Source organism: Myotis davidii, unplaced genomic scaffold (assembly GCF_000327345.1).
Source record: "Myotis davidii unplaced genomic scaffold, ASM32734v1 scaffold663, whole genome shotgun sequence".
NCBI lineage: Eukaryota > Metazoa > Chordata > Mammalia > Chiroptera > Vespertilionidae > Myotis > Myotis davidii.
The window spans coordinates 3,989,293-4,004,214 of NW_006295816.1; the positions used below are offsets into that span (position 1 = coordinate 3,989,293).

A 14,922-nucleotide genomic window follows, 5' to 3' on the forward strand; every position below is an offset into this window, starting at 1 on the left:
CAGGAGCGAACAGGTGGGTCGCCCCTGCCGGAGTCTGGCCGCGCCTTAGCCCCGACCATAACCCTCCACGCAGAGGCAGGACGGGCTGTGGCTGCGGTGAGGCCTGGGTCTGCTGTCCTTACGGACATTGAGACACAGACCTCCCTGAGCCCTGCTGCACCTGCCCTGCGGGGGCCTTGAAGCCATCCCTCTGACCCAGGGCTCTGGGACAGGCGACGGACGGAGGTCGGGGTGGAGTGGGGGGGCTCCGGGGCTGATGTGGAGCCCAGGGCGGCTGCCTCTGTGTCCCGGCGAGCACGCGCACAATGAAATGGACAGCGCTCCCCGGACGTAGGGCCAGGTTCCAGCTGAGCAGGATGCCGGTGCCTGCAGGCTGTTTGGCCTCTGAGGCAGGCTTCCCATTATTATGGAGAGGAACGGCTTCTAATGATTGCAATAACGGCACTGCTCCCAGGGCACAATTCCTAAAGAGAGACTGCAGGGCTGAGGGGATCTGAGCGCAGGTTCCCAGGAGCACAGACAGGACAGGAGTCCAGGCCAGAAGCCCAGCGCCCAAAGCCGTCACTCTCCTGCTGGCTGCGCTCACGGGGCTCCGCCTGGCAGACAGCGCCCCCAGCCCGGCTGTCAGCCTGGAACGCCCGCAAGCTCGGGCAGCCCTGCGCTGGGATTTTCCTCCTTGTACTACACGGATGTCACCCCCTCCCAAGGCCTCTGGGACGCCAGGCAAATTACAGCCACGGTCTGATTTCACTGCGGAATCAGACCCCAGTGCCTGTGGAGGAGACACCGAACGTTACGCCTGTTTGAGTGGAATGTTCTCACATGTTAGACTCCATCTGATTGTACTGTGGGGATCAGGCGAGCATGGGCGTGGACTTCCGCCTGGGAGATGCTGTGGATACCTCGCCGGGCCTGGACACTGTCCCCGCGGCCTGGAGTGCCCGGTTCGAGGTTCCCGACCCAGCGCCTTCCTCAGCTGTTTGGCTGGGGAGCACCCGGTGCTTGCTCCTCCCCGGACCTCCCTGCCCCTGGGGTGACTCCCTGGGGTGACCCCCACTTGGTTGTAGTGTAGAATTCTCTCCACACTTTTTTGGATTCAATTTGCTAATATTTTGTTGAGGATTTTTGCATCAATGTTCTTTCAGAGTCGGGTGGGGCACCTGTCATCTGCCCAGGGCCACGTGGATACTTATGTCATCATTCATGGGCCACACAAAATTACCCACTTAGAAATCAGCCTGCTGTATTGGTCAAAGGTTTCACTCCCTTCCTCCTCCACCCCCCATGCCTTGGCAGGGCCAGGCCACGTGACTTCTCAGGCCTTATATGGCCAGTGGGCCGGACGTTCCCCACCCCTGATTTAGATCTTTGGCTTAAATAGATAAGGCCAGTGTGAATATGATTTCAATTTCTAAAGGGTTGAAAAACCCAACATAAAAAATATATTTTAAAAATAGTTCCCACGTGAACATTAAACTAGTATTTCTGAATGTACGTACACCAAGATAAACACAATATCACCTATGCTTAGATAAGATAAAACCTTATTAACTATGGCAATGTTGTATCTTAATTTCTTGTAAACTCATTGGTGAGCAGTTGGTTAGTGAAAATTGAAATTAAATATCACTTAAGAGCAGCATTTGTCCAAGTCTTTCAAAATACAGATTTTAGGGGTCAGAAGGTTCTGTTTTACCGAAACTCTGTTTATACCAGTATTTTGTGCTTAAGAGAGTAATACTTTTTTTTAAGTCAAATGTTAAAGACTTGCCTCTTGAGTCTTAAAATTCTTAACATTTCAGAGAGAATGTGGGCTAACAAGTCAGTAAACTAGAAACTATAACTAACACCACGCCGTCAAAGAATGTTGCCTTTTGTGTTGGTCTAACAATTTCCATTTTTTCCTAAAACAGGGATTTTAAGCTTTTCCAAGCACGAATGCTATGGAGGACTGCTTTTGCTCACTCACCTACTTAATTAGGGGTCTCCTTTCTCAGAGTAAAAATGAGAAAAACAGAATTTCTTCTCTGCCAATGAGGAAATAACGGTAAAATCTCTCCCGTTTCTCACCCTTCCCAGGAATCACAAGACGTGCGATTGAGCTTGTCTTTCTCAGACGTTAAAACCAGGCACGTCCTTGGTCCGGGGGGGTGTGGTCCATAGTGTGCATACAGCAACACACAACACTTAGTTGCTGACATTTAAAAATTAAAGTTGTTCAAATGAAAGTCCAGATTTCTAGCTTCTCTTAAACAGTGAGAGGAAGAGAGCCCCATATGCGCCTCTCTGTGACATGTGCCAGCCCTGGAGTCATTCACAGGACCAGCATCAAGGTGTCTGCTCCATATTCTCTGACAGCCCGGCCAGGGGTCGGGGAGGGGGTGGGGTGGGGACAGGGCAGTGCCCTGGGAACACGGCGCCCCACGGTGGGGAGGATGGGCATCAATGCTGGTGCTCTGGGTCCTGCTGGGGAACTGCAGCGTCAGGTGGTAAACAGCGAGACTGGAGCAGCGACGGGCGCTTTCCTGGGTTGACATGTGTCTTTCGTGCCAGAGATACAAACGACGAGGCAATGTCTGAGCCTATTAATCCAATCAGGAGGAGAAAAAACGCCACTCGGGGGAGACAGCAGAGAGAGAGAGGGACGTCACGTGGTCGGAACAATCAATGAAATCCACTTATCAAATAGATTCCTCCGTATTGATACACCATTTCCCCAAAGGCCACTGAATGGACTCGTAGCGATGGTTAGGTTAAGCGGAGGCAGCACTCACGGTTACTGTTCAAAATGTTAGCTCCTGTCTTTTCTTCTAGGCAAATGGTGAGATTGTATTTCCCTGCTGGGTTGATCTTCGGCAAAACCATGTGACTTGTTTGGACCAATGAAACACGAGTGAAAAAGTGGGACATGCTTTCGTTGATCAGCTGCCTCCTGCACACCCCGTACAGGGGGCGGAGCCCACAACCCTCGCATGTGCCCTCCTGGTTCATAGGTGGACAAGCAACCACTGAGCCATGCCCACTGGACCATGCTTTTTTTCTTTATATCATTGATTAATTAAGACTTTAAAAATCTAGTCTTATTCTAAGCACTACCTATTAGTTATATTTCAATTACGGAGTATGTTTTACTAGGCATCAGAGTAAATACATAACTAGTAACAGTGATCTGACACGACCTTTCAGGAAACACAGACGTGAAATAGGAAGGAAATGAATGGTTAGGCTGCCAAATAAGAAACTGCTCTCCAGTTTCACCATGGGCTCCAAGTTTTATGTTTTTATTCCTCACCTGAGGATATGCTTTTGTTGATTTTTAGAGACAGAGGAAAAGGAGAGAGAGAAACATCAATCGGTTGCCTCCCGAATGTGTCCCTCACCAGGAATCGAACCCACACCACAGCCTTTTGCTGTACAGGACGATGCTCCAACCAACAGAGTCAAGCAACACGGGCTGTTTGGGCTCCAAACGTGAACGCCATGCCAATCTTTAGGGATCCATTCTATACTGTTTCCTTGACATAACAGAAGCCAGAAAGGGATGTATATTATGAACTTAAAATGTGTGTGAATACACCGTATCAGGTATGTCTGCAAAATCATTAATAAGGACAACATCGCCAGCGCAATGATCTAATTTGCATATGCAAATCCAAAGGTGCCCAGGGGTAAAGGGTAGATGCACTCAACGTTTTACAGGCTTCCCCATTGCATTCTTGAGTCCCTGACCTTTAGCATCAATTAAAACCATTATGGATACAGCTGGTAAGTGTTATCTTATGGGTAACACTTGCATAATCACCATCTCCAACAGACCGAGTAGATTTCAGAAAGGGGAGGTACATTTTATAGGAATAACGGCTAAGGAAACGTCTTAGAGATGCCTGCCATTTGCTGACATGGGTAACTGACATCTGACCTAAAACCCCAAACAATATATATATACACATATACATATACATACATACATATATATATATTTATGATGTATACACGACATGCATTCTAAATGTAGTTCAAGTATAAAAATCACACAGGCGAAGAGTTCAGAAATCAGTTAAAACCCTGTTGTTTCAAAACGTTGTGATTAAAATAATCAAACCACGTCGTCTGTAGAATGTGTTCCGGGATCAGAGATACTACCTTCAGAAAAGGAGCGGCTGACGGGAGACATAACAGCCGCGGCCAAATATTTGAGGGGGGGTTGTAGCAAAGAAGAACTGCATTGATTCGTTCATGCAAAAGGAAGAAGGGTGGAGAAAGGTGGGGAATTCTACCAAAAGAGCATTTAGGCTAAAATTAGGAGAGAGAATCTGGGCTGCTCGTCTCTGGACCTCGCATGCTGTCTCTCCATGCAGGAGAGCTTCACAGACTTTGCTTTTGTTTTTTTTTTTTATCCTCATGCGAGGAGATTTTTTCCATTGACTTTTAGAGAGAAAGGAAGGGAGGAAGGAAGGGGAGGGGGAGAGAGTGAGAGAGACATCGATGTGAGAGAGACACATCCATTGGTGGCCTTGCCACACCTACCCCAACTGGGGCTGGGATGGAACCTGCAACCCAAGTGCGTGCCCTTGATCGGGAAGGGAACCCGTGACCCCTCGGTGTGCGGGCCGACACTCTAACCACTGAGCACATCGGCCAGGGCGTACACTGTTGACATCAAAGATGATAAAGACCTCCCTCTCCCCAAGCTTCAGTTCTCTGATCATCACTCAGTCTATGAACACCAGACAGTGAGTGGCCCCTTCTAGAACCACTGAGAAGGGACCAAAACATGACTACAGGCCAATCAAGTATTAAAACATGTCAAGACAGTACCTCTCACTTTCTCTCAGCACGGCCCGTCCTTTCTTCCAGGTGTAGATGGGTTTTGGAGACGCTTTGGGCTTGCACTCAATGACGACGTCGCCGCCCACTTTGACAAGAGTTACCCTTTTTAAGAGGGCTCTTGAAAAATCTGGGCCAGCAGCTGGAAGAGAAGATAGCAAACAATTCTTTTTTTTAAAATACAGTTTTATTGATTTCAGAGAGGAAGGGAGAGGGAGAGAGAGAGAAACATCAATGATGAAAGAGAATCATTGATTGGCTGCCTCCTGCACGCCCCCTACTGGGATCGAGCTCGCAACCTGGGCATGTGCCCTCACTGGGAATGGAACTGTGACCTCCTGGTTCATAGGTCGATGCTCAGCCACTGAGCCACGCCCACCGGGTGAGGGCTCTTTAACAAAATTCCATGTTCAGGGAAACAGGAACTAGTGGGTCCTAGAGCCAGGGAAGCCTGACCCCTCGCTGGAGGCAGAAATGACAACACTGATGCTGTCCGACTTCAGGCGCATCACGGGAGGCGGGCCCTTTGGAAAAGATGATGATGCTGGAGCCATAGGAGGCAGCAGGACAAGAGCAAGACAGACATGGACGGACAGACTCCATGAAAGGAGCGGAGGCATGAGCCTGCGGGACCAGAGCTGGGCTGTGAGGACGGGACACGGAGGACATAGCTCATTTATCGGGTCGCCAGCTCCTGGCATTTAACACACACACACCCTGGAGAGAGAGGAGGCGATGCACGAGGCATTTCTCTGACTGTGCAGGTGGGAGCGTCCCCTCGGGTTCCGCGGCTGCCCCTGCTCTGGCCCAGGCTCTGCGCGCGTCTCACTGGAGAACAAGCGGAAAGGCCTGCGTCACCCCCGCTGTGAGCTGCCCCTTAGACACCAGGGCTTTGTCCAGCCCCCACCACGCCTGCCCAATGCGAGGCTGCCTCTGGGGGGCGGGGGAGGGGGAACTGTGACTCCCGCTCAGAAAGCGCTGTTCCATGCCCACCGCCCGTGTCTAAGAAACTCACTCCTGCCACGCCAGGTCTCGGGTGTGTGGACAGAACATGAAAGAATCATTTCTTGTCTAAAACAAAATATGCGTATCTGTGTCCTCGTGGAAGGGAGAGAAAGGACGCCCTTCTGAAAAGCCTCCTTTGCTTCCGCGTTAAGTGCACGCGCATGTCCTAGGGCCCGTGGCGAGCAGGGATTCGTCTCCCAGAAGCTTAATCCTAACCCATCTCCAAGCCCTGCCCCTGCAGGGACCCGATGTGACTGGAGATTAGTCTGAGCATGAGGTGGAAATACTAACTACCACCCACCGGGAGTGAGCCTGTGTGTGTGTGGGGGAGAATGGGTGTCCATGTCTGACATGTCCAACCATATGCTAATTTATTTAAAAAAATAAACACGTTCCAGGGGAAGCAACTTAAATCCTTATGAAGTGTGCTTGTTGTGAAGAAAAAAAATCTTCCGTAATTTCCCAGAAGGAAATGCTGCCGGAAGGTCCCTTTGTCACGGGGATGTTGTGGACACAGGGTCTGGTTTTACGATGCGAAGGAGAAATGAAGGACATGGATCAGCAGGCAGCCGGGGTCTCGGTCTGTGCACCTCGGACGCACGAGGGCGTCCCTGACTCGGAGGTGCAGCTAACAAGGAGTGTGAACACAGACGCTCCTGCTGTAATGAGGTAAACGCATTCCTGGTATGATCGCAGCCACAGCCTAAAAACATGCAGGTTAGGAAAGAGAGGGTCAGGGCCGACCTATCGATACTCATGTACCAAGAACACTAACCAAATCAATAGCCATCTTAGTAAATGTATTAGCATGAGGAACAAGACAAGTTACATTCCTAACAGATAAATGCAGAGCTTGTGTGCATGTGTGCATGCATGTGCAGACAGCTTGATGGAAGGGTGGAGAAGGAAGGATCGAGATGGCTAAGCTGAAGGACGTGCAAACTGCAGGAAGACTAGAGGGGAGATCCCGCAAGCCCGGCCAAGCTGAGCCAGAGCAGGGTGTGGGGTGAGCAGGACCATGGTCGGGTGTTTGCGTGGCCAGCGGTGTGGGTGAGTGACGGGCTCTGTGCTGGGTGCTGCGGCGAGGGAGACGGGTGAGAAACGCCCGCACCCAGTGAGCTCACTTGCAGCACAGAAAGGTTCTTGTGGCAAAGACTCATTCTCATCCTTTTTAAAATATATATATTTTTTTATTGACTTCAGAGAGGAAGGGAGAGGGAGAGAGATAGAGAAACATCATGATGAGAGAGAATTGTGGATCAGCTGCCTCCTGCATGCCCCCTACTGGGGACCCAGCCCGAAACCTGGTCTGTGCTCTGACTGGGAATCGAACAATGACCTCCTGGTTCATAAGTCAGTGCTCAACCGCTGAGCCACACCGGCTGGGCTCATTCTCATCTCAGGAAACACCTGAGTTGACATAATAATGTAAAAAAAAATTAAGTCTCTAGAGGTTTTTTAAAAAAGGGTATTTTGCGAAATAGAGTTACAATAAACTCCCTTCTTAAAACTCTATCTCTCTACACATATATTTTCATGGCTGTAGGCCGACATTGTTCATCTGTTCCGGAGGAATTCTGCATTGGATTCTGAAATGAGTTTACATAAATCAAACTATGTGTGTGTGTGTGTGTATGAAAAACGATATTCTGTTTTTATGGGATTTGAAATAGCATCATATCAGCCCCACGGGAGGCAGAAGGCACAGGTGCCCATTTCCGAAGCATCCGCACCACACTGTGGGCGGGGCCACTGTCCCGAGGCCATGTGCCTGGAGACAAGGCCGGCCTTGAGTGTCTGGTACTAATAGACATGGAATTCTCAATCCAAACCTTTCCCCTCTGCTTTCTTAATCCGCTCCCGTCACTTCTAGTGTGACCGAACCCTGCCTGCCTCCCGGGCGAAATGGTCAGGTCAGTTTTGGATGCGTGGCCATGGGTGGCTTCTAACATCCACCAGCTGCTGACCCTCTGTGTGCGCCTGAGAGGTCCGTAAGCTCCTGGGGTGACACTTGGTCCTGCCTGGACCCCTGTACTGGTTCTGATTCCCAGACACGGACCCGAGAGGCTGGAAGGAACAGCACAAGGAGCCTGCTTGCTCCGTGTGACGGTCACAGAGGAGGTATAAACGCTACGGGAAGGTCCCAGGAGGACCCTGTCAGAACCCAGCCTCGCTGGCATTTAAAAATGACCGCACCTGCCCAGCCGGTGTGGCTCAGTGGTTGAGCGTTGACCTGTGAACCAGGGGGTCCCGGTTCGGTTCCCCGTCAGGGCACATGCCCGGGTTGCAGCTGCATCCCCAGGGTGCGGAGCACATCACATTCCTCTGTAAACTGGCTCCAGGAGCCGAGGGATCCAGTGCAGACACAGATGAGCACGTGAGAAAGTCCCTGTGAAATAGCTCGGAGCTCAGCCTTAATGCTTTTCTAATTTGTGAGCCAATCATCTGGATAAAAGCCAAATTGCTCAGATAATTGCTGGAGCCCGTACCTCCCTTGAATTGGCCCTGATGGAACTCGCAGGGTAAGGTTCTTCCCGACCTCTCCACCCGCCGTGGGAGAGTCCCCACGACGCTGAACCCGGAGACAGAAAGCCCTCGGGGCACAGCCACCTGGGTTCCATCGCACGGTCCTGGCAAAGTCAGGTCATGGTCACGGGGCCTCAGGGAAAAGGGACCCCCTGCAATTAGGGGCAGCTCCTCCCTTGTCCAATTCAGGTGCCTGTTATGACCAGGTCAGCAGGACCACGCGACCAAGTATCTTGGCCTAGCTCAGCCCCTGTCTCTGGAGAGAGCCCTGGTGGTCCCGCCCACCTCCATATACAATAATTTAAAAAAAAATATTTTTATTGATTTCAGAGAGGAAAAGAGAGGGAGAGAGAGATAGAAACATCAACGATAAGAGAGAATCATTGATCAGCTGCCTCCTGCACGCCTCCTACTGGGGCTCGAGCCCACAACTTGGGCATGTGCCCTGACTAGAATCGAACCCAGGACCCTTCAGTCTACAAGCTGATGCTCTATCCACTGAGCCAAACCAGCGAGGGCTCCTCTGGGAGTTTGTAGAACGTGTTCTTGTTCCTCCAGCACCATCGTCTATCTCAAGCCTCCTTGCCCCCCGTCTTGCACGGAACATTTTGTTGGGCAGAGCCCCGGTTCGCTTAGTGACTTGGCTGATTTTCCTTTATTTTTCCTGCCCCGCGTGAGGACTCACCTATGACGCTCAGCTCGGCGCTGGAGAAGACGGCCCCGTGTCTGTTCTCGGCAACACACTGGTACATGCCAGCGTCCGCCAGGCTCACCCCGGTGATGTTGAGTGAGCCTTGCTCGATGTGAACCCTGTCCTGTGGAAGGCAAGGTGGAGATGGACGGTGACCTTCGATAGCAAGGACCCTGAGGCTGTTTGGCTACATGTGACATCAAAGGGCCTGAATGGGAAGAAAATAGCCACCATCCAAGCAATTTTCATAACTTGATGTATTTATCTGGCAGCTAGCTGTGGGGCAAGTCAGAGGGTGAACCAACAGCACATACATCAACCAGAAGACGGGGTGTAAATGGTAGGCCCCTCTGGAGTCCTCACTGACTTAAGAGCGAACCCATTCAGATAAATATGTCTGCCGAATATATACACTTAACGTTTGAAATGCATTTTCAAAATACATTTTTATTGATTTCAGAGGGGAAGGGAGAGGGATAGAGGGACAGAAACATCAATGATGAGAGAGAATCACCGATTGGCTGCCTCCTGCACATCCCCTACTGGGGATCAAGCCCACTACCCAGGCATGTGCCCTGACTGGGAATCAAAACCTGAACTCCTGGTTCATAGGTTGACACTCAACTACTGAGCCACGCCAACTAGGCTGTCTGCTTATGTTTTCAAAATATCTTATTTATTATGTACATGATTCCTTCATTTATCTCTTTGAGCATTATACGGAGACATTCCTATTTCTTTGTTGGACTCTTAGGTCAGTTACCTTTCTAAAAAATGTTTTTTTGCATATGATTTGGAATACTTGTTTGCTGGCTTGTTCTTAACATGTTAAGCGCTATGTCAGTCACCAGTGACTGACACTATACTGGACCGCGTCTGTCTCTGGCCGCCAGCATATCGGTGAAATCGGATATCGCGGGCTAAACGGAAAGGAAGACAAAACAGGCTTGGCGCTTAACGTGTTAAAAGGCGTTATTTTGGTTTGTTTGGCTTTTCCCTCAAGTAGCAGTTTTGTGGCTGTTACGACTTCTCTGAGCCCTGACCTGCGGGCACACGGGGGCTATTGCAGCTCCTGTCCCAGGGCCGGGGGTGGGGTGGCCCAGTGCTGTCCGCCCCTCTTTCTGGCTATGGACTACAATTTCCAGAATCCCCTGCAGCTAGAGGTAACCATATACCTAAGAGTCGTACTAAGCCAGGTGGCTCACTGGCTGCCTGTGACACTGGGTGGCAGTAGGTGTGTGGGGGTATCTACACCCCAAGCCTTAGCTCTAAAATTATTGTCTCCAGAGAGGAATTTGTACACCTGAGCTCCCTGTTCCCACCGCCTGCTCCCAGGCCTGCAGGCCGGAGCCTCGAGCCGCCATCACCTGCAGAGTTTGCTCCATGTGGCCTGAGAGGTGCTGAGCTTGTGTTCTTTGCCCTTTCTGCATGCCAGAGGCAGAGGGGGCATCTGCCCAGTGATCCCACTGCACCCCGCTGTGCAGAAGTCTCCCCAGAGGGGTGCGAGACGGCACTGACAGGGGATCTGGATGCCTGGGCCCACTCACCGTGCCCCGCACACCGATCTCTCTCTCTCTCCACACAAATTCGCGCCCCAGGCCGCCTGCATGGCTTCCAATGGCAGAGCCAGGGACGTTCACGTGGGAGGTCCATGCTCTAGTCTAGACGCGGATGAGCCGGCCGCAGGGTCTGCTCACCAAGTGCATTCACGTGCACATGTTTCACTGTTAATGGCAACTGGTTGCATATTATTTTGGAAATGATTCATCCTTTCCCTGTTTCCATAGCAACAGGGCCACCTTAGACATGACAGTGGGCACCGGCCACTTGCTTACCTGAGCGAACAGCGGCTCCCCGTTCTTCAGCCACCTGTACGTGGGCCGGGGCCTCCCGCTGGCTCTGCATTCCCAGGAGACGCTGTCCTCGATGGCCACTTGGATGTCGCTTATTTTTTGAATCCAATTGGGTTGAGCTGTAGCCGTGTAGAAAGCAAAGATGGCATTCAGTGTCTGCTCAATTTATTAAAAAAATTTTTTAAAAAAATATGTTTTTTCTTGATTTTTAGAGAGAAAGGAAAGGAGAGGGATAGAGAGTTGGAAACATTGATCGGGTGCCTCCGACTGGGGATCGAGCCCGAAACCTGGGCTGACCAGGAATTGAGCCGTGACTTCCTGGTCATAAGTTGATGCTCAACCATGGAGCCATGGTGGCTGTATCTTGCTTGATAACAAACAAAACTAGGAGAGCACGGGACATGCCCCTTAACCAGCACGGTGTCCAGAGGCCTGAATGAATGCCTTCTCCCTTTGCCACCGAGAAGCAGTCTCGTGGGTTTCAAAGAGGAGACACAGTTTACCAATCCTCTGCTGACGGAGCCGTGCTGCCTGGGAGGCGAAGCCGGGAGGGTCAGCTCTCAGAGAAAGTATGACACCAACCCCACCGACTTGAACGCAGGGCCGAGACCTTCCTCCCTGATGAGCCCCGTGTCCGCTGCTCCGTGTCTGCTGCCGGCCGTGCAGAGGCAGCCCCAGAGCAGCCGCCTTCTCAGCTCTGCTGGGAGCACAGCGGGGGGTGGAGTGGCTGATGGGCTGATGGCCGTGGTGGGCCGGTTTCTCTTCCACCTGCTGGACGCCGACCCCCCACAGAGCCCAGGAAAGCAAAGCAATGGAGAAAGTTCTAGAAAGCTGTGTGGACTATTAACAACAAAGCCGGGCTTTTCAAAGAGAGCGCGGAGGGAAAAACTGTACCTCATGAAGCAATGTCAAGACCAAGCTCAAAAAGCAAACATGGGGACCACGTTCAGAGACAGGAGATTTCAGGACAATTGGGCTCATTCCTTGTTTTCCTTCAAAACCGCAGAGCGCTGGGGGCCAAACCTTGCCATCCGAGGGGGGAGTGGGCCTTGGAGGGAGGGCAGGCAGGGTTTTGCAAAGACCTTACAAAGTTCTCACTCCTTGAACCCACAGAGGGCTGGCCCCATCCTCTCCAGTAGGGTCACGTGTGCCCCCCTGAGGGGGGCGGTGAAGGATTAAAGAAGACAGCCCTCTCCAGTAGGGTCACGTGTGCTGCACTCAGCACGGCCGTGGGTGAACCTGAGGGGGGCGGTGAAGGATTAAAGAAGACAGACAAGAGAATAAAGCCGGGGCTAGGTGGGACGCTGCTCTTGGATGGAGAGACAGCACCCAGGCCTGCAAGCTGAGTTCTTTATTTTATAGCCGGATTCCAGGAGGCAATGTAAGGGCGTGGTCAAGATGTTTACAATGTTCTCGCGGGTTTCGAATCTACTCACTGACATGCACCTGATCAAGCTTTGTTTCCTTGCTGCACCTCCCACAGCCCACATCACTCAGCCACATGGGACCACTGGTTCAGACCATAATGTCAAGCTCACAACCATAGCCTTTGGCTATAATTATCTGGGAGGGCTTTGCCCTCCAAACTGGGACCGGCACGTGGCTTTGCCACAAGAGGACGGTGTCCTCTTATTAGTCTGAGGTTTGAACCTGTCCAAACACTGTAGCCCCTCTCCACAGTCACGGAGGTCAAGGGGCGTGGCAGGAGTGCTCAGTGGTTATCCATGCAGGCCCAGGGGAAGCCAAGCATCAAGTCAGCCTTTGTAAGACATCCTCAGGCACTTCTTTGATTTGGAAGTGAAATTAACTCACAGAAGCCCAATTTGCAATGATATAAACATTTTCTTTTAGAAGGGCATGTCTGGACACGGGCCCGGGGAGATGGGGAATGAAACAGCATCTTACATAAGCGGCAAAGAATGAGATAATCTTCCTTTTAACACACCGAGTGCAGCGTGACGGGGCAAAGGCCCACCCGGCTGCCACCGCCGCTCACAGTGGATGAGTCACATCTCTGCGGGGAGTTTTTGGAGCTAAAGTTCTGGGCTGATGGAAATCTTTCCTCTTTCTCTCTTATGCCTTCAGGTCACCCAGTTCCAAGTCCATGGATAACAAAGAGTCCATTTCAGAGCCTGGCAGAAAGCATGGCTTGCTTCCCTTTTTTATGATGCACGTGGGCCCATGGTGTTTATCCCTGATGGGCTGGACTGTTCTAGAACTCCAGGCCTGAACACCATCTCTGAGGAAGGCCTGAGCTGGATGGCTCAGCACTATTATTTCAGAAGGAAGGTAGAGTCTGAATTCTGGGCAATGGAGGTAGATCCCACATATCACATAGAATTCAACACACCCACCCACGAGAACAGAACCATGCTTTGGGCCAGTGATCACCAATCTTTTGGACCTCACGGGCCACTGGTTGACGATCGCTGCTTTGGGCGATGCATGCCCTTTCTAGGTGTGAAGTGGAAGAATCTCTCCTCTAAAACATCTGAGGTCTTGATCTCAAGCGACACCTTCAAATATAAGGTTCACGGTTGTGTTGAACTTGACCCCCTGACACTGTTCGTCTCCGGGACGGATGCTCAATCCCTTCATTTCCATCTTTGGTTCAATCACGGCCAGGAAGGACCTACATCGATGCTTGCGTTTGGGTTCCAGCCGCTGGAATCGTGCGAGTTTCGCATCTGACACCCAGTTCTATTGACGATGAATGTTACACGAACTTGGTGGCCGAACAATCCCCAGGGCTGTTTGGCTCCCTGATCCTCCAAACCAGGAGTTTTTAATGGAAACAAATGCCAGCATGAGCCGTAGAACTTAGAAATTAAAAAATGAGCCCGGCTGGCATCGCTCAGTGGTGGAGCGTCGACCTATGAACCAGGAGGTCATGGTTTGATTCCCGGTCAGTGCACATGCCCAGGTTGTGGGCTGGATCCCCAGTGTGGGGCGTGCAGGAGGCAGCCGATCAATGAGTAATTCTCTCTCTTCATGGATGTTTCTCTCTCTCTCTCCCTCTCCTTCCTTTTTGAAATCAATAAAAAATTATATTAAAAAAACCCCAAAACATAACAACACTAAAAACTATTTTAAAAAAAACTAACGGGAAGGGCAGATGGGAGGGCGCGTTCACACTCGCATGACGGAGCTGGCCCGCAGCCCTGCAGATCACGTCCCCTTGCTGCTCACACCGTGGAGAACAGGAATCAACTCCCGAGGCCTGGCGAACGTGCGTCAGACGGTCACTGGTTGCGGGTTTTTGAGCCCAAAGATAGGAACTTGGTTTCAGTTGAGCACCTATAGGCAGGCGCTTCCCAAATCTTCACCCGGCCTGGGCTTCTTTTCTGTGGGCAGATCACTGCCCGGGTCCCGGGTGCCAGAGGGAAGCCGGTGCCGACAGCCAGGGGACGGAGGCCTATTCTTGCATGACATTGTACATTGGGCCTCTAGCACTGTTATAAATATCCACATGGCCCTTGGCAGGAAAATAGCTCCCCACCCTGAACCATTCTTGCATAATAGCCGATCTATACATTCATTTCCAACACCCCGGACAGATGGGCTCAGGCGTGTTCCTGTTTGGCAGGGTGCCCCACCGAGCGAAATGCTTTTCTGGACCCCAAACAGATACACTGACAGGGTTCCATGTGGGCTCCATTGACGACCACGTGCGGGAGGTTCTACATTCATTAACAGCCGGGTCGGAGCGGAGGCCTGAGTGGGACAGGCGCAGCCGCACATAAGGTGTGTCCGGGGTGAGAGCTCTCCACTCCGATCAGGACGACACCAGGACCACGTGTGTTCCCCCATGTTCATGAAATTGCCACCAAGGAGGACGAATGACCAAGGATTGACACGAGCCCCAAATCAAAACCCAAAAGCGTAGAGCTTTACAAGAGCGTGACAAATAAACTGGGAGGAGGAATGACGTTTCCGGCGTCAGGCTTACAGCTGATAGTGGGCGGGAAAACAGCCCCTGTGTGATGTGTTCACAGCAGCATCGCCCCAACACTTCAGCCG

General features: G+C 51.4%; 1 protein-coding gene and 1 long non-coding RNA gene across 2 annotated transcripts in view; one reads left to right on the plus strand and one right to left on the minus strand.

Moving 5' to 3' along the window:
- The window catches only part of CNTN4 (contactin 4), a 332,854-nt gene that overhangs the window by 45,732 nt on the left and 272,200 nt on the right, over window positions 1-14,922 (minus strand). Inside the window, exons 9-11 of the mRNA XM_015568361.1 lie at window positions 10,885-11,021; window positions 9,044-9,173; window positions 4,819-4,969 (exon numbers count right to left, since the gene is read on the minus strand). Of these exons, the coding sequence (XP_015423847.1) occupies window positions 4,819-4,969; window positions 9,044-9,173; window positions 10,885-11,021 (418 nt within the window). The remainder of the gene's footprint in view (window positions 1-4,818; window positions 4,970-9,043; window positions 9,174-10,884; window positions 11,022-14,922) is intronic.
- LOC107184209 lies at window positions 5,309-10,017 on the plus strand. Its single transcript, XR_001515030.1, has 3 exons — window positions 5,309-5,318; window positions 9,183-9,187; window positions 9,943-10,017. It is a non-coding gene; the product is annotated as an uncharacterized LOC107184209 (long non-coding RNA).